Below are 20,213 nucleotides of genomic sequence, written 5' to 3'. Positions count from 1 at the left end.
ATCTCCAGGACTCTAATTATGGGCGCACATCCCTAACCAAAATAGTACCATGCCGCTATGTATCCATGGCCTCGCCGTTATCATCTCTCTGCATGTCTACGCTACATTATATTCACCATAGTTACATTGTGGTGCCCCTCTATTAATACCAAAATTTGGTAAGCCCCGAAGTCATCATCATCCTAAAGTCAGTATCGGCTTCAGAGTTCTGGAATCGGCTGATGGCAATTAGTCGTATTCTTACTATATTCGGTTAAGGAAATTAATCAATTAAAGGAAGTTTATCCAAAAGAGACCAAGTTCAAGGACGTAGCATGGCAGTTTATCTATTAAGGAAAAAGTACGGATTACACCCCCGAATTATCGCTGTCGACCGAATTACCCCCCTGAACCCGAAAACCAGACATCGTTCACCCTGAACTTTCAATACCGGACGAATTACCCCCTCTCGACCCAATCCAGAGCGATTTTGTCCTATGTGGCGTACGCGTAGCAATCCAATCAGCATTTTATTTTTTTAAAAATGGTGGGACCCACATGTCATATCCCCTCTTTCACTCTTCTCTCTCTTCACACACTCTCTCTCTCTCTCACGGGCGGGGACGAGCAAGGCAGCGGAGAGGCGAGCGAGGCGGTGAGTCGGCGAGGCGAGCGGTGGCGACGGAGGAGGTGAGGTGAGGCGGCGGCGGAGGAGGCGAACGTGGCGGTGGAGGAGGCGAGGCGGCGGAGAGGCGAGCGCGGCAGCAAGGCGAGTAGCGGCAACAGAGGAGGCACGGACGGGGACAGGCTGCGGGCAGTCAGCACAGACGGCGGCACGCACAGCGGCGGTCATGGCCGGAGCTGCGTCGGCAGCGAGGTCACCGAGCTACGCGACGACTTGGCCACCATCAGCGCCGTCCTCCGTAGGCAATCCAAGGCCGAAGAAGGCGCCGTGGACCACTTCGTCATGGACTACATCGACCTCTACCTCCTCCGGATTAGGTGCCGCCTCGGCAACAGCGTGCACGCCAGGCTAAGGCACCTGCTTGCCAGTGAGATCACCACCCTCTGCGCCCGCACCATTGCCATCAGCGAGCGCCACCGCCCGTCACATAGTCCTCTTCCCCTCTCTCTTCACACACACTCTCTCTCGGGGGGCCGCGCAGGTCAAGAGGTGAGCGGCGGCGTGAGATGGCGCGAGCGGGGATGGGTACCAAGCCGAGATCGACAAGAAGCTTCCGCCAGATGACCATGACCTCGCTATCGACGCAGCTCCGGCCACGACCGCCGCCGTGCGTGCCGCCGTCCGTGCCGACTGCCCGCCGCCCGTCCCCGCCCGTGCCTCCTCCACCGCCGCTCGCCTCTCTACCACCTCGCCTCGCCGCCGTGGCCTCCGCCGTCTGATGGAGGAGAGAGAGAGAGAGTGAGTGAGAGATTGGAAAGAGATAGAAGAGAGAGAAACTGACAGGCGGGGCCCACCAAATTTTTTTATAAATGAATTGCTAACTGGACTGCCACGTAGGATCAAAACCACCACGGATTGAGCCGGGAGGGGGTTATTTGTCCGGCTTGCAAAGTTCGGGTTGAAGAATGTCCGGTTTTGGGGTTCGGGGGGCGGGGGTTAATTCGGTCGACCGCGATAGTTTGGGGGTAATTCGTACTTTTTCCATCTATTAATTAGGAATAGTTTGGGGGGGAGTAGTTTTCATTTATCTTTTGGAAAGTGTTTAGTGTCCAATAAGGATTTTACGTTTTCCTTTTATCTTTAGGAAAGTTTCTTTGTTATCCAACAAGAACTAGTATCTACCTATGGGTATAAATATGTACACCCAGGTCATTGTAAATTATCTCTCGATCAATAAAACTACTCTCAGAGCATCGCCACCCTCTTTCCTGACGCGGGGCTGCATCGGCTTTAGATCTCCAGTGAAGGGGTATGTCCTATGTTCGGTCGGCCCTGTCAATTGTAGCGGCTACGTTGGTATTGTTCAAGGCTGCATCACTTCGACCTCTTGGATTGCTCTGGTTCGGTTGATATATTTGCCTACCTATTTATCATATATCTTATTTAATCTAGTTTGGTATCTCGATTTACTTGTATCGGCTGGGATCTGGTTTAGGGTTTTGTCGATATCGGCTAAATTGCTTTGCCAGATTAGGTTAGCTAAGGTATCCACCACTCTTAAAATCAGTCCAAGGTTTGATTGTTTAGAGTTTATGCTACTTTGCATACTTTGCAATGCATCATCCCTAGCCGTGCTTAGAATCATAAAAGCTAACATGTCTTTGATTGCCAATAAGGGTTTCATCGGGGTTTCAGCCGATGAGTTATCTGTACGCTGCATTAGCTTACAAGGATTACATACAAGTTAGTTTTAGCCGATCACAACAAAGGTTTCACTATTTATCTAATCGTTTGGATTTTATGACATCGGACCTCCAGTCAATGCATGCTTTAACCTTCGGATCAACACTTATTCTATTATATCATTATTAGCAGATTGGTTTCTATTGGATTATATTATTATTTTATTGCATTATTATCAGCCGATTGTCTTTATATCATTATTTATATTGGACATATAGCCGATTGCTTAAAACCCTATCGACATCGGCTGGAATCGCTCTATCGGCTTATCAGCCGATCGGCTATTTGATCTCTTGCTTATCCATCTTGTCAGTTGCAGGATCACACTGACAACACTTGAGCTAAGCAGATCGCCAAGGCTGTTGCTGTTGTCAACTTAGTTTATGCCAACACAGTTCCAGACCATTGGCCGAGCGCGGATTTTTCATCAGCACAGATTTGGCATGCCAAGTGGGACACAAGTTTTATACCTACATGTATGAAGAAGTCGACGCTAGTATCCTGGTCGCAATGGAGAATTTGACGGAGGAACAGAGGCAACAGATGGATCAATGAGTGGCTGATTTTCAAAGGCGTTGTCTTCAATGTTTCTTCATGGTGCAACAAGGGTCGATTCAGAAGACTCAATTTTCCAAGCCGATGATTGAAACACTTCAAGATACAGTTGATGAAGCAGTTCATCGTCCTTTGTTTGATCAATCTGGAGTTTTGGTGGATATATTGTGAAATTTGATCAAAAGAATAATTGAGGAGTAAATTGTTCAAAGACGACAGCTCGGGGGGCAGATTGAAGAACAACAGCAATATTGGCTTGGGGGCAAGCGCATCAGTATCGACAAGATGAATCATATCAACAACATCGGCCAGAAGAAACTCAAAGACATCAGTATGGAGAAGATTGGACCGATAGAATTGTGAAATTAATAGAGTAGTAGTTTGGAATTAAACCCAAGGAACAAACTTCTGTGTATCGGCTGCCATATCCTGAATAGTTTGATAGGGTTCCATTGCCACACTGAACCACTTGACGAACCTACACCAAACCCACCACCTTTAAGAGACTCCACTATCTCTGTAACTTCTTCCTCTGGACTTCACATGCAATTGTGCTCCACTTTCTCCCCCATCGTCTCAGTCGTCTTGCCAAGCGAAATTGAATTCATCCTTAGCTGTCACATCATAGACTCCTCGAAGACCATGTTCACCTTCATCTTCTATCTTAAATTTGATTTATCTAATCCATGGCCAGATAACCCGTGTCATCACCAAATAGATAAATCAAACTCACCAGACTGATGAAGAAACCTTTTCTTATTTGTAGTCTTATGAACCGATCTAATAAATTCAACATCCCCGCTTTCCACATCCGTAGACCAAGCTCCATGATAACTTGAGAAAATTCTCTGTTGCCTTGAATCACTTGAAGAATTACCACGATAGTGAGCCTTCGATCTTCCTCTTCAATTCTAGTCTATGTCCATATGAGGGATACATGGCATGGGTCGGAATGCAGAACGCTTGCGCGTGAAGGGATCGATAGACGACATGCCAAAAGGGACTGAGACCGAGCGTCACTGCGATGACGTACCAAAAATCCGGACAAAAACATGTTTAATTTTTATAGTAGTAGAGATAAAGCATGTAAAATGTTCCATTCATTCATCCAAAATAAAAGTTAAACCTTTAGTATAGCCAATCAATTATTACCCAAGTGCATTTGGTATGGTTTTCGTGAGTGAATTTTTTTTAACTCGATTATCTCAGCCAAGGAGCTCCCTGCTCAAGCCAACAAGATTGTGCAAAAAAAACAGATGGGAACCTGAATTTTTACCTTTTCAAATAGAAGGAAGAAGCCTAAAGTTGCTGCCCATGGGTGCTAATATGTATGGATTGGCTTCTAACTTTTATAACCCTGTAATACTTGTTTTATTCCTTGTTTGTAACTCATAGTTGTGGCAGAGAAGTAGCAGCTGTCATATCTACTTCATGTTTCTTTTCTAATAGAAAACATGCAGATTTCCTTATGTTGATTATTATTTTAAGAAAAGATGTTCCAATGCTCCCTTAGACCTAACCAAACATGGGAATCAATCATAATCATTGAAGAACCATAAATGTTTCCAAGAAAACCATATGATAAAAGGTGGCACAAATTGAAACTACTAGCGTAACAAATTTGGGACTGAGAGAGCCTGAAGTAAAATGCCAATATGCATGCCAAAAAAAAAAAGTTGGGGAAACTTCCCTGGTGTTCTTTATAGGCTTGAGAGGGCATCAAGAACTCATGCATGTTAGTATGCCGTACAAATTCGAGTTAGCAACAAAAGCAAGTTTCTAATTCTTTGATAAGCCTACAGGTAGTTTCACCGTGTTTAAATGGTAAGAGAACTGCTGAGTATCTGAATTTGACCGAGACCCTGATGTGTAGACTGTAGACTGTAGTACATACAATTCAGACAGTGTATGAGGGCAACAAGATGATAAATCGTTTGTGTTTCACGTCTTTCACCCATTTTTGGGGATCACACACTTCTCGAAGTATCCGTGAAACACACAAGCATGATATGTCATCTATTCAATTACAATTGTACAATCCTACCAAAATGAATGTTTTCAGTTGACTGAAAAGAAGTTCTTAGTTTTCTGATGATCAAATGTGTTGTGATACATAATTAACACAAACTTCCTGTCAATCTGAAAAGCACTGGTGTAAAGGGATAAGTTGCAGGAGATCGGAGGGAAATTAGAGAGGGGAAAAGAGAAACTAAGTGACATGAATCATGTGAGTGTTGGAATTTGAGGGTGTTCAAACAATCCAAGTATATCACAAGATTACGCAGTATCATTACAAAAATCAGTATTAAATTTCGCATTAATCAATGAACAAAATTCACCAATAATATTTCAGAAACAGTACACATGATGTTGGTCGTGGACTCGTGGCAGCGAAATAACATCCACAGGATCAATAATTGAATTTTACAAGTTGAGTGCTCAAAAATCTAAGTAGTAGTTTACCTAGCTAAATGGACGAGATATTTCAGGAGTACAAAATCAGTATGCGATTTTGACCATTAAAGGCAAGTTAACTTGTCTAGAACACAGGAATTTCCGGTGGTGGGCACCGGGAAAGTCAGGCGGATCGGGTGTCTTCATTCAAGCAACGGTACAAGCGTACAGAAGAACAAAACGAAGTGAGATGCTGGGAAAAATAACATGAGAACTAAGAAAAAAAAGTAAAAGTAAAAAACCAGCGAATCTTTCATGCTTGAGCATAAAACTTATTTTAAGAACTAAGAATAAGAAAAGAGTACTCCCTACGTTTCACATTATAAGTCGTTTACTTTCTCTGTCGCATAATGTAGCAACATAGTACGGGACATCTTATAGTACAACGAATCTGGACACTATGAGATGTCCCATCTAGTGCTAGGTTGCTATATTATGGGACGGAGGGAGTAACTATTTTCTTGTTCTAATCAAACTTCTTTAAATTTGATCAAATTTATAAAAAAAAAGTTATACTAACATTTTTAGTATAAAACAAATATATCATCAAAATAAATTCAAAATAAATTCAATGTTGAATTTAATGAAACTAATTTGGTGTTGTAAACGTTGCTAAAATTTTCTAAAAATTTGTCAAACCTAAAGAATTTTGACTAAAAAAAAGTCAAACGACTTATAATATGAAACGTAGGGAGTGGCATTTCATAAGGAGAAACTCAATTCCCACAGCAAACAGGAATAACTCCCACATTCCAAAAGGGGCATAAATCTGAACAAAATTCACCAATTATATTTCAGAAACAACATAGTACAATAGCACCTCATGTTCTCTTTTCTAGGTCATCTAGTACATATAGCCAACAATAGTTTCTGATAGAGTAAATTTCACAAAACTACATATACTTTAATCAAATTATCACAAAACTACAGATTTATAGTGATATATCACAAAACTACATATTTAGCACTAAATTTATTACAAAACTATAGATTTAAGGTGAAGTATCACAAAACTACAGATTTAATAACAAAATTATCACAAAACTAAATACTTTAGAGTTTAAATCCTTAGCACTAGTGTTACACGTGTAAGTTTTGTGATTAAATTATCACTAAACCTGTAGTTTTGTGATAATTTTATTACTAAATCTATAGTTTTACGATACTCCACCTTAAATCTGTACTTCTGTGAGAAATTTAGTGTTTAATTGGTAATTTTGTGATATATCACCCTAAATGTGTAGTTTTGTGATAATTCGGTCAAAGTATATATAGTTTTGTGAAATTTACTCCAATGATATTTACGTAATATTAACATGTTTTTCAGGAGTAGAAGATGAGGATAATGATTTAAAGCACGTCAGGAAGATGAAATATTTTCAGAAATTCTAATAAGAATCACATTCACATCACCTGAAAACAACCAAGAACCCACGGCAATGCATGGAGATACTTTTGTCAAGAGAATAGTGGAAAAAAAGGTTGCAACAAAGATTAAAAGTATGCACTGTAAACCTTAGATCACTTTAGCCCTTTTAAGTACTAGTTGAGTCATCGATCACCACTGAGTAAAAGTTCCTTACAGATTGCAAAAATTGAACAGCACTTCTCCATGTTATCACATTTCAACTGATACTCCTCATAAATAAAGAAAGTGCACGCATCGTTTTGGAAGTACAGTGGATACAGGAAGGTGTCCACATCAACAAGAAGTACCTTGATGAACAGAAAGATGTCACCATCGGAATGTGAGGAACACATGAGAAAATTCCTGGAAAAAACATGGAAACAATCTACCATGCACTGGGTAAAGACAGAGACAAGACAGGAATTTGAACAGAAGACTGATTCAACAACCAATCAAATGAGAAAATTGGTGGAAAAGTTTGAGCGCCCACAAATGCAGATCGCACTCCAGGTCTTTCTCCTTGTCAATTTGCTGTTCCAGGACATGCCCATACTAGTCTATTCTCTTTTATCCAATTCCTTATCATCACCAAAGGAGAGATCTGCGACTAAGATAGCATTAAATTTCTCGCAATGAGTAGGATATAGACAGGACACACCATGATGCCTTTACATATGTTACACCATATGCTGGATATTTTCTCCATGAATAATTAGAATTTCAGGGTGACATATTGGTTGTATAAAAAGATACTTCTATGATAAGGCAGTAAGCTTCCACTGAATGACTGAAATAACTTTAAAAATGCATCAGCAGTACTTAATCCCTAGATAAATCAGTATAACTACATTGATGCTGAATAATAATAAAAAGACCAGACAGATGTGTACCATGCATTCTGTTCAAAATTCTAGATAGCCAACAAAGTCCACTTGACAAGTTGGATCACACCCATGATGCACTGTCTTCCAACAGACTATCGGTACAAACCACGCAATCTGTAAGTGAGAGCATGCCGTCTCCATTGGCGTCGTCTCCCTTCCTCCTCCTAAAGTCCAATCTGCCACATAAGCTTTCAGTATACTATCTCCATAATATTTCACATAATTGACAACTTACAGTGTCCACTGTTGATTGCAGCTGGTTTCCCAAACTTAGTCTGGCCACTTGATGTTTTGTTGTACCAACACCAATCATCAATTATATTGTGTGCCCAAACTTGCTTGCAAGGTTGAGAAATTATTTTTAATGATAACATATGAATTGCTGAATCAGGCCACATGCATATTCTGAATTGTTGAATCAGGCCACATGAATAATCTGAATAGCTGAATCAGGCTTGACACACTGGGAAGTGTAAACATGATTACTCAGTGATACACTGCACATAGTCAACCAAACACAATAATTTTGGAGATAGTCCTGTCAGCAATTGGCACCGGGCCATTTTTCTTACTGGAATCCATGTTGGGAAAATAATCAAAATCCAAAGCAGGCATGCACAACTAAACTTAAAGAAACAGTTTCTCACAATTTGCACATATCAGCAATTGATTAGCACATCTCGATAAATAATGATGATAATGGTTTCTTTCCATTATTGAATCCACAAACAGTTTCAACATATCATCCTTTCTATCCTTGTTACCCAATTTACCGTGCAATCCCAATTGAGTCACCAAAATGTTACCTACCCTGAAGTTACCACACTGAACTAATTAAGCCGCCTTAGCTTGTACCTCTTTCAACCCATGGCTCTCCCTTACCAACAATGCAAGCCCTTCCTTTACCTCCCCCTTCTTCTCCTTCACCGCGGTAGCGATGGCGGCCTTCTCCGCCCCCTGCTTCCGGTACTGCCAGGCCTCCGCGGGATCCGTCGTGATCACCCTCACATTGGTGCCGCCACCATTGATCTCGAGCACCTCTGGCAGCCCATTACCGCATCCTCTAGACAATCCCACATCCACCCTCACCGCCTGCGCACCGCACACCGCATTGATCCCCTCGGTCTGAATCGTGTGCCCCATTATCATCCTCTTGGCGCCCGGGATCATCCCGAGAACCCCCTCGAGCCGCTGGCAATCGCAATTGACGCCGTCGGAGAACCTCCTGAGCCAGACCACGGCGTCGCGGCCGCGCACAAACTCCGGCGCCACGGCATTGGCGCCCCTCTCGCCGCGGATCCACTCGCTGACCTCCGCATTGATCCGCTCGAGGCCGTATTCGACGTTGGCCTCGAGGAGCCCGCCGTGGACGAACACGGAGTCGCCGACGACGAGCACGGTGGGGAGGTCGGCGAGGAACCGCCGCGCGATGGGCCCGTCGGGGAGGAGCGCGGCGAGGCGGGATCGGATGCCATCCCAGAACTCCGGCTTGACGCCGGGGAACTCCTTGGGGATTCCCAGGAACGGGTTCTTGGGGGGCGGGTCGCCGCCATCGCCGCCGCGGGCGCAGCGGCGCTTGATGGCGAGGCCGGCGCGGTACCAGCCCGCCCAGGCGGAGAACTCCCGGAGGCCCTGGGGCGTGGCGAAGCGGAAGTCGCCGGAGACGTTCATGACCTCGTGGTTCCCCATGATGGGGAGGAGCGCGCCGCCCTGGCCGGCGGCGGAGATGGCGAGGCGGCGGATGAGGTAGAGGAGGCGTATCTCGTCGCCGCCGCGGTCGAGGATGTCGCCGAGCTGGACGGCGAGGGTGGGGCCGGCGGACCAGGAGGTGGGGTCGTGGGGAGGGACGAGGCCGGCGAGGCGGAGGGCGGAGAGGGACTTGGGGAGGTCGCCGTGGAGGTCGCCGATGGCGACGAGGCGGGTGGGGGAAGGGAGGAAGGTGGTTGGCGTAGGGGGAGGAGGGGGTGAGGGGGTTGGGGTGGAGGGGAAGAAGATGCCGGAGACAGCGAAGTCGACGAAGGCGTCGGCGAAGGCGGAGACGGCGGCGGGGAGGTCGCGGCAGGAGGGGACATCGGCGGCGGCGGCGGTGGCCATATTGGGGGTCAGACGGAGACGGGTTTGTTTGGCAAAAAGGGAGGATTTGGTGTGCGGAAGATGGAAATTGGGTGGGGCCGCTTTTATAAGTTCCGGGACATGGTTTCTAGTCAACGCACAAATATTTTTAGAGCGATTTCTTTTTTTTTTTTTACAAAACTGCGGAATATATTTACAGGTTTGTTCGGTTCTGATAAGGCATGTTTAGTTCGTGAAAAAAAAATATTTAGGTATCATATAGGACGTTTGACGGATGTCAGAAAAGGTTTTCGGACGTAAATGAAAAAACTAATTTCATAACTTGTTTGGAAACCGCGTGACAAATCTTTTGAGCTTAATTAATCTGTCACTAGTGCATATGGGTTATTGTAGACTTATGGTTAATCATGTAGAGTACTAATTAGAGATTCGTCTCGCGATTTCTATGCAAATTATGCAATTAGTTTATTTTTTATCTATATTTAATGCTCTATGTATGTGTTCAAATATTCGATGTGACGTTTTTGAGAAAAAAATTTGGGTACTAAACCGGGCCTAAATTTCAATCCATAGCAACATAAAAAGGTGAAGAAATAGAAAGAATATACTCCCTTTATCGTCACGAAAAACAAACCTAGAATTGAATGTGACACATACAACGAATCTGGACAGAAGTATATCCAGATTCGTAATACTAGTATATGTCACATCTAGTACTAAGGCTTCGTTCGTTCCCGGGTGATATGGGAGATTGGGAGAGAAACCATCTCGTTTTCCGCGCGCACGCTTTTCAAACTACTAAACGGTGCGATTTTTGCAAAAAAAATTTATAGGAAAGTTGCTTTAAAAAATCATATTAATCCATTTTTGAAATTTAAAATAGTTAATACTCAACTAATCATGCGCTAATGGCTCACCTAGTTTTGCGTATCTTCCCAATCTCCTCAATCCCCTTCTCCTCAAACACACCCTAAGTTGATTTTTTTATAGGATGGAGGGACTACACTTTAGTTTTTATAATTTTTTCAAGAGGTTTAAGTGGATGAAATTTTTCACGTGTTTTCTATATACAACTTGGAGGAAAAATTTCTTACAAACAGAATGGTATTAATAGGAATTAATCCTTAACAATCCAAATTATTTGATTTTTCTTCACACTGAATAAACCCATAGACTTAAATAAATTGGGATGAAACAAAACATTTTTTAAGTTGACAGAATTATCAAGTTTTAGTAGAATATGCTAAATGTGATGCTGCTAAAACAATGATATGACTTAAAATGACACCAATCTAAACAGCCCAAAGACACAAATGCTACTAATGAAAGGTCCAACCAAAGTTTTTTAACAAAGCATTGCCAAATATATTAATTAGTCAATTTTTTTTATCTTATTCACTTGATTACCCCACTCTTTGAAAAAAATATGTTTTCTAAAAACAAATCTTCCATTAAACCACTATTTGTTAATTTTATTCTTTAAAACATTTAATGTTTCTCTAGAATTAAGTAAATAAGCCACAATAATAATTCGCTCAATAGTATATAAATCGCCTAATTAAGTGAAGAGATTGTTACCTATCTTTTTTTTTTTTGCGTGGAGATTATTACCTGTCGTTAGATGCATACGAAAAATAAATGTGCCCCACACCTTAGGACACTGGTGTACAAAACATGCTAGTAGACGGAAACCATAATGCTAATTAACCAATTCCGGCTCAAGCCAAAAGAAATTAAACCAGCATCGACCGACATCTTCATTCCTTCGACAGTTATGAAAATCGATCGACTTTACGGAGAAATTCAGGAACCCAAGATATAAAACCGGTTTTCCTGGTTGAAATAATCTTACCAAAAAAATAATTCCCAAAGAGGAGCAGCCCATCGTTTGGCATATCCAAGGAAAAAACCAAACAACATATTTACAAATGAAAAATAATTTATAAATAAAACTTTTAGCAACTTAAAAGCAAATGCTGAAAAATAAACCATGATAAAAATACCCAAAATGAACATCAAACTTAAATTGAAAATTTAAATTTTGTCTGATAAGTATAAGTATACACGAAAAGATAAGGCTACACGAGACAACGTTACGGGGGTTCATCAAAATTTTGTTTCATTTTATTCGCTCCAAATGTAGCATTTCTATGGACCAATGAAAAAAAGATGTGATCATTTATGGAATTTTGGAATTATGGCTTCCAAGTGTACCCGTGTACCATGTGTTTGATACTGGTAGTAATAACGATAGTGACTCCGCTCGTGTCCTGCGTGATCGATCTTGGCAAATGATGTGATATGAGACGCAAAAAAACATGTCTTTTTCAGTTGGAAGGCGTCAATGTTAATGCCGGGTGAATGACGTTTTCTGATACGTGTCGGCAGAAATCACCATGCGGATAATCTTGACTAATACGATGGCTTAGCTAGGATATTTTGTTCACAACCTATTTGTATTGGGATATTAATTTTTTTTTACCATTGTATGATTGATGGATACACACATCATCCATGTGTATATATTATTAGCCTTGTAATGATTTTGTTTCACATGATAAATAATTTGTAGCTGACAATACTAATTCCAACGCATCATCCTGTTTGATTCAGCTAGCATTATTATAATCTGAATTATTAGAAGTAGGCTAAAACAAACAGATAGCTTATTAATGATAGATTATTATAATTTATAAACCATATTAGTAATCCACTCGAAAGGTACTTTTTTAGATTATTGGTGGCTAACATCTAATAATTCGGAGAAACAAACATCTAACTGCTTATTCTATATCGGCTTATTATAATCTAGCTTATAGTAATCTCGCTCAATGATCTACTCCCTTCGTCCTAAAATATAAGCATTTTTAGCTATGGATCTGGAGAGCTGTGTGTCTAGATTCATAGCCAAAAGTTGTTATATTTTGGGACAGATGTGGTAGATCAAATAGGGCCTTAGAGAAGCTTAAGATTATAAGAAGCAGCTTAAGAGAAGCTAGCCGGTGAAATCTGGAGAAGCTGGCAAATCGAACTTTGGCTTCTAATTCATTTTCTTGATTCTACAACTACAGTTTTTATAATCCATGTGAAAATCTAGACTGTTTGAGGGAGCTTCTGACAGCTGGGAGAAACCGCAGCTGTCAAAAACTCCCCAAGTAGGTACTCAGCCTCAACAACAACACATGTGATTCAGGAGTTGCGAAGTGAGATTGGGATTTACAGAGATAAATATGTTGATGATCATTAATTTTTTTTTTCAGTTTCTTCCCCATTTCTTCTACGAAAATGTAGGTTGCTTTGATTTGGTCTCATGCTTCACTGGTGTCACTGGTACGGGTGTGTGCTGACGATCGATATGCAAAGTCTTGTGGGCATTTCTAGAGAAAATAAGGTTTTCAAATCCAAATGCCAACTAACAAGATCTTCCCGATAGTGATTGGCCTTGCAATTGATAAACAAAAAAATGAGGAGATTTCTAGAGGAAAAATTGGGTTCATAAAACTAGTACGAGCACAGCATGCTGATGGTGGTTGTTAATGAGCAGATCTTGAGCAACATCCGGTACTGCCTAGGCTTTCAACTTGACACAACCTTAAGTGAAGCCAAGCCTATTCCACCTTTAATTGTTGTTGAGTGTAGATTCTACTCAAAATTGTTGGCTAATGGCTAGTAGGAACAACGTGATGGGAAAAAAAGTACTTCTAGGGCCTGTTTTGATCCCTTGGCAAGTTTTTTTAGTTTGACAGATCAAATGTTTAGATACATGCATGAAGCATTAAATATAGAAAAAAAACTAATTATATAGATTGCGTGTAAATTATGAGACGAATCTTCTAAGCCTAATTGCTCTATGATTAACAATGTGGTGCTACAATAAACATTTGTTAATGACGGATTAATTAAGCTTAATAAATTCATCTCGCAGTTTACAGACGAATTCTATAATTTGTTTTGTTATTAGACTACGTTTAATACTTTAAATGTGTGTTCGTATATCCGATGTGATACGGTAAAAAAAAATTACCCCCAAGGCCTTGTTTAGTTTTCAACTTTTTCTTCAAATTTTCAATTTTTCCATCACATCAAAACTTTTCTACACACGTAAACTTTAATTATTTTCTTTACACTTTTAATTTTAGTCAAACTTCTAATTTTAGCGTGTAACTAAACACAAATCGAAATACAGCCTTAGACTTGCCATGTCTTCAATACACATATCGGCGATGAACATGGAAGTTCGTAATTGTGATGTTTGATCCCACACGCAACTAGATTTGCCAGAACGAATGAGCCCAGTGGGCCAACTTAGAGTGCCTCGATCATTTGCATATTAACGCATTCGTCTGTCGCGCTTGTGGGCTGATTTCTTCGGCTCCCTCCGTTTCACAATACAAGTCATTCTAGTATATCAACGTTTGATGTCATAATTCTGGTATTTGTATAGTATGGGGATCGTCAGTGCTAGAATATACGCGAGACTGAGGTAAAAGAGATGGGGACGAGGATTTTTATACAGGTTCGGGCCCCTGAGCTATCAGGTAATAGCCCTACATCCTGTTGGCCAGAGCCGATATTGCTCTTATTCACCATAATTACACCAGTACAATATGTGGGGTAGCCTATCTAACTGTTGTCGACATGGCGGTCTGAAGGTCTGACTCGTAGTCGACAACAGGGTAGCCTTCCTCCTCGAGCTCGCGCCCGACGAAATCAGAGACAGTGCTAGATCCCTACGGCCGGCCTCTGAAGGTACCGGATAGGGTCGATCCAGGCGTGTCTCTGATGTCGATATCCGGCGGCTTGTCTTGGCGTATGTAGGCTTGTATTTTGCGGCTTCTGGTGGGTGTATGTTGATTGTGCTGGTTCCCCCCGGTGGGTGTCTGTGGATTCTCCCCTCTCATCCTAGGGGGTCTTATATTTATACCCATAGGTGTCCCGTTATCCAAGTAAAATTAGGAAAACCAATATGGATACAATCCGAGTAGTCCTTGTCGTTTCCATGTAGAACTCTGGTTGTCTTTCCTTATCGGAACTCCTCCTATATCCGAAGGTTGTTTCCGTATAGGACATGGTATGTGGTGGGTCCTGCTGAGATTTAGTAACTACTATTAGGTATATGGTATCCATAACCATGACAGTAGCCCCCGACTTCAATGCAAATGAACGAGTTCATATTCTCAACCGCGCGCAGACATTGGAGTAACTGTTATCGAGCTCATGTGACCGTTCTCGGTGAGTTTAGAGATAACGTTGGACTTCCTTTGTCAGCCTCGTGCGGGCACCGAAAGGGTTTGTCTAAGTCAATCTCTGATGTCGACCGAGAAAGTACAGATCATACGACTAAGTCTCCCGTCTTGCTGTAATCGAGAATTTGGATTGAAGTCAAGAAATTTTATCTCGGCGGGTACACCATCTCTTCATTCCGTATTCCTTATCGAGATCTAGCAATCGTTCTCGAGTGATCGAGAAGGCGTAGAGTCTGCGACGGAGCTTTGTCGACATTTTTCGTACTCGCCTTAGTCGATCTTGGTGTAGAACTATAGAGACATGGAGTCTTCGATAATGTCAAATAGATTTTTCCTGAAATCAATACTCAGAAAAGAATATTAGATAGAAATAGCCCCCGAGCGAATGCTCAAAGGGTGACATGTTATAATATGACAGACTAGTGAATTGAATGTACAGACCAGTGTTTTGTATATGAGCGTCTTCTCTCTTACCGACTCTGATCAGTCAGTTTGTAGAGTCATACACTCTCCCTAGCCTCCAGCCTTGTCATCGGAGAATCGTTCTCGGATGATAAGGCTCTTGGACCTTTGACCTACCTCGGTTGAACAAGCACTGATCCTAGCCCCCAGCCATGAAGTTGGAAAACTCAATTTCCGATTACACGGCTTGGTTAATACGCACGGCGAGAACTCTTACACGACCAGATCTTACATGGTCTTTCGTCTCTGAAGGATCCGACAAGGCCTTATCGGCTCTGGGCGTCCCCAGCTAAGATTCCCTTAGGTTTCTCGGAGGCCTTGTTAAGACGGCGTAAAGGGACAGTAGGATAGGTTTCAACGCTAGGTGTCGTCGTGGTAAGGGATCTCTGGGTAAAACACTTGGCGATCTTGTGTACCTGATATTAACTTTGTTGAAGCAGTGGTAATGGGAGAATTGCTACACCTCTGGTCGAGGACCAAGTAGTAGTCGTAATGTCACGCCCGGAATTTCTATCCAAAATTCCAAACGCTTACATGTGTGTGAACCCTCGTCCAGGAATCAGCCGAGGCACACAATAACAAATTGATAATAGAGTACAATTATTACTCTAATTAATAAGCGTATAAACTGTCATTACAGAGGTAGATAGTTCCTCTCAATCAATAAAGATCTAAAGCAGCGGAAAATAAGATAAACGACGCAGACGGCTCCACTCCACAGGCAGCTTGACCAGGGCTACACCTAATCCTCCACACCATCAGCATCATTGTAGAACTCTTCCTCTGATGAATGATTGCAAGGTGAGTATATGACATACTCAGCAAGCCACGCAGCAAATATGCAAGTGCACAGGATAACAAAGGATGGCATAGTAGGGTTTGATTTGCATAAACAGCATTTAATAAACATTTCAGAATTTAATAAAGCAGTTAATAATTAAGCAATATTAATCCAACGCTATACAACATACTCTGTTGTATAGGCCCAACCAGTCTGAACAACCATCCCGGCTGCACCGTCCTATCTCCAAACCAGGAATATACCATTCCAAACCAGGAGCTAAACAAATTATTACCATTTAAAGCATTTGTTATCATGATGAGAGGTGTGAGACTAATCACGAAAAACATTGCTCAACCCGCCCATAACCGCGGGCACGGCTATTCGAATAGTTTTACTCTGATCAGAGGTGTACCACTGTACCCACAAGACACAGCTCCACATCATGTCACCATGTGCCTCAATACCACCACGGTATCTCGGAAAGGAGCTGTGACATTACCCCTTGCATAACACAACCCACCACAGTGCACCTTTCCTGGATCATAATCACCCCCTCAAAAACCAGAGGCATGGACTCCCCAACGACCCCCGTGGGCTTATCTCCGCCACTTCTCAGTCTAGTGCCCCACAATGAACCATGCTATACAAAAGGTAAAGCCGTTGCCCACGCTGGCTTGTGGTTGGCACGATTAATGTTTCACAATAGAAGCTCGCGAACCGGTCCTTAATTGTCATGAGCACGACTCTCAAAACCATGTGCTCACAACCCACCATTATCAAGTTTTAGTTGGCAAGTAATTAATTAACCAATCACGATTGACCATCGTGAACTATCATTAAGCCATCATTAAATAGTAATGAGTCATAAGTTATCCCAATAGTGTGCTACTGTTTCTAAGCATGGCTAAGCAACTATAAATAACATCTAGCTGAACCAATCCAATGTATAAGGTCCATGCTAGTCAAATTATAACCCATAGGAAAATAAAGTCATCTTCGGCCATAATTAAATGGGAAAGGCTCACCACCCAATGACATTCGAAAACAATGCATAAGTTGAATAGAAACAGTGGCTTTAAACGGGATCAACATGCTCAAAGGGTTGTTTGGGATCTGTGTGACTTGCCTTGCTGGCCTTGGAACTCTTCAAAATCTTCTCCTGCGACAACAGACTCTCCGGAAACGTCGGAATCTAAACAAAAAGGAGCAAAATCACCAAAACAGCACATAAACAAGTATGAACAGTACATGTGGATATTTTTAACATGTAGATCTCAATTTTAGAAAAATTTAGAGACTTGAACCAACTAAATCCGAGCTAAGATGAATTAGTTATGAATTTTTGAAGATTTAATCGGATTAAAACACTTATATTGATTTTAAATGAATTATGACGCAATAATGAATTATTTTTGAAAAGGAAAAGGAGGATTATTGCGTCAGCGGCTAGGGTTTGCGATGGACCGGGTGCACGGCGGCGGTTCACGAGAATGGACGGCCGAGATCGATCCATCCAAAACGGACGGCCGAGATCCATCGGTCCACGACCGGCTCACGGCGGACGACCCCGATGACGTCAGCGGTGACGTCATCACCGGCGGCGGCTCGGGCGGCGCAAGCTCACATGCTCGCCGGCGAACGACGGCGCGGCGGCGCGAACGGAGAACACCCACGGATAGCGGACGGCACGGCGAACTCACCGGTGACCAAAGAAACGGCGGAGGAGCAACGGACGGCGACGGCGTCAAGGTCAAAGCGGCGGAGATTCCAAATACTTTCCAAGCAATTTTAACCGATGATTCCAAAAGAGAAAAGGTAGAGGAGATCCCGAGGATCATTTCCCCTCTATCGATTCGGCCGGAGATGGAAAGGATCGACCGAATTTGGAAAGAGACGGCGGCGGCGCACGCTAGGGTTTCGGGCGGCGGCGGCGGCGCGAGGAAGACGAAGACTGACAGGTGGGACCCACCTGTCAGCGACAGCAAGGGCGCGCGCGCGTGCGGCTGCGGCTGGACTGGGCCGACTGGGCCGAGGGAGAGAGAGAGAGAGGGTTTTGGGCCGACTTTCGGCCCAAAGCCAAAAGAGACTTTTAAAAACTTTTTCCAATTTAAATTATTCATGAAATGCAATTCCATTTATTAAAAATACTTCCTTAGCTCAAATAAATCCCAGAAAAATCTAGGAATTATAGAATTAAGCAAAGTATTTAATAAAATTTTATCTGGCCCCATTTTATATTGGAATTTATTAATTAAAATTAGATCTTCTCTTCTAGGCTTTTAAAATAAATTATAATAATTCCAATTAAACAACAATTTATATATTTTTGGATTTTTAGGATGTGACAAACCTACCCCCCTTAAACAGAATCTCGTCCTCGAGATTCGGAAGAACTGGCGAACAGATGCGGTTGAGCTGACTTCAATTCATCTTCTCGTTCCCAAGTTGATTCTTCTTCCGAGTGATTACTCCATTGGACTTTGCAAAAACGGATAACTCGGTTCCTGGTTCTTCTCTCATCTATTTCCAAGATACGGATTGGTTTCTCAACATAAGTCAGATCCTCTTGGACCTCTATCTGTTCAAGATTAGCTTCTTCGGTAGGTACCCTTAAACACTTTTTCAATTGTGAAACATGGAACACATTATGGACTCCTACCAAAGATTGAGGTAATTCCAACTGATAAGCAACCTCTCCTCTTCTACTGACAATCTTATAAGGTCCCACAAAATGCGGTGCCAATTTTCCTTTGGTGTGAAAACGATGAACTCCTCGAAAAGGCATGACACGAAGATACACATAATCTCCTTCTTCAAAACTCAAATCTCTGTGGCGATTGTCGGCATAACTCTTATGACGAGACTGGGCCACACGCAATCTTTCTTGGATGATTTTCACCTTTTCTTCTGCTTCTCTTAGGATATCCGTCCCGAAAACCTGACGTTCTCCCGTTTGATCCCACAAAAGCGGAGTGCGACACTTCCGACCATATAGTGCTTCGTAAGGAGCCATCTGAAGACTAGCTTGATAACTATTGTTATACGAAAATTCTGCATAAGGTAGATTCTTATCCCAACTTCCACCGAAGTCTAAAGCACAAGCTTTCAACATGTCTTCCAAAATCTGATTCACCCTTTCGGTTTGTCCGTCTGTCTGTGGGTGATAAGCAGTACTAAAGTTCAACTTAGAACCCATCTCTTCCTGAAGTTTCTTCCAAAAATTTGAAGTAAACTGGCTGCCTCGATCAGACACTATTTTCTTAGGGACGCCATGCAAACACACAATCCTGGCCATATACAATTCCGCCAACCGACTTCCAGAATAAGTTGTCTTTACCGGAATGAAATGAGCCACTTTGGTAAGTCTGTCGACTATCACCCAAATAGAGTCATGGCCTGATGACGTTCTGGGTAGACCAGTGATGAAATCCATATCGATTTCCTCCCATTTCCATTCAGGAATCTTCAAAGGCTGCAGCAAATCAGCGGGTTTCTGATGTTCTGCCTTGACTCGCTGACAAACATCACATACTGCTACGTATTCTGCGATTTCACGCTTCATACTTGCCCACCAAAACCGTTCCTTGAGATCCTGGTACATTTTGGTACTACCAGGGTGAATGGAATATAAAGTATCATGAGCTTCTTTCAGAATTGCATCTTTTAAATCTTTGTTGTCGGGAACACAGATTCTCTCACCCAACCATACAGTTCCTTGCTCATCCTCCAAGAAACCGATAGCTTTTCCTCTTCTCATATTCTTCTTGATTTCTTGAATATCAGGATCATTAATTTGGGCTTCTCTAACTTGATCAATTAGAGTGGGCTTTGCTTCTAAGGCTGCAACGAAACCTCTACGGACAATTCCCAAATTTAATCTTTCAAATTCCTTGCATAATTCCAATGGCAACTGTCGTCCTTCCGTAGCATTGCAATAGCCTTTCCTGCTAAGAGCGTCTGCTACAACATTAGCCTTTCCCGGGTGATAATGAATTACCAT

At 42.3% G+C, this 20,213-nt stretch overlaps 1 protein-coding gene across 1 annotated transcript; it reads right to left on the bottom strand.

Moving 5' to 3' along the window:
* Nucleotides 1-6,971: 6,971 nt before the first annotated feature.
* On the bottom strand, nucleotides 6,972-9,797 carry LOC4350234 (shewanella-like protein phosphatase 2). Its single transcript, XM_015759845.3, has 2 exons — nucleotides 7,655-9,797; nucleotides 6,972-7,365 (listed from the first exon to the last, which is right to left on the bottom strand). The coding sequence occupies exon 1, from the start codon at nucleotides 9,740-9,742 to the stop codon at nucleotides 8,483-8,485; it is 1,260 nt and encodes a 419-aa protein (XP_015615331.1). The 5' UTR covers nucleotides 9,743-9,797; the 3' UTR covers nucleotides 6,972-7,365; nucleotides 7,655-8,482.
* Nucleotides 9,798-20,213: the final 10,416 nt, after the last annotated feature.

Source organism: Oryza sativa, chromosome 11 (assembly GCF_034140825.1).
Source record: "Oryza sativa Japonica Group chromosome 11, ASM3414082v1".
NCBI classification, from domain to species: domain Eukaryota; kingdom Viridiplantae; phylum Streptophyta; class Magnoliopsida; order Poales; family Poaceae; genus Oryza; species Oryza sativa.
The sequence above is the reverse complement of the archived record's forward strand: the minus strand, read 5'-3'. Positions and strand labels throughout refer to the sequence as shown.

Excerpts from the sequence above, each read along its gene's own strand:
- LOC4350234 (XM_015759845.3), bottom strand. The coding sequence starts at position 9,742 with ATGGCCACCGCCGCCGCCGCCGATGTCCCCTCCTGCCGCGACCTCCCC.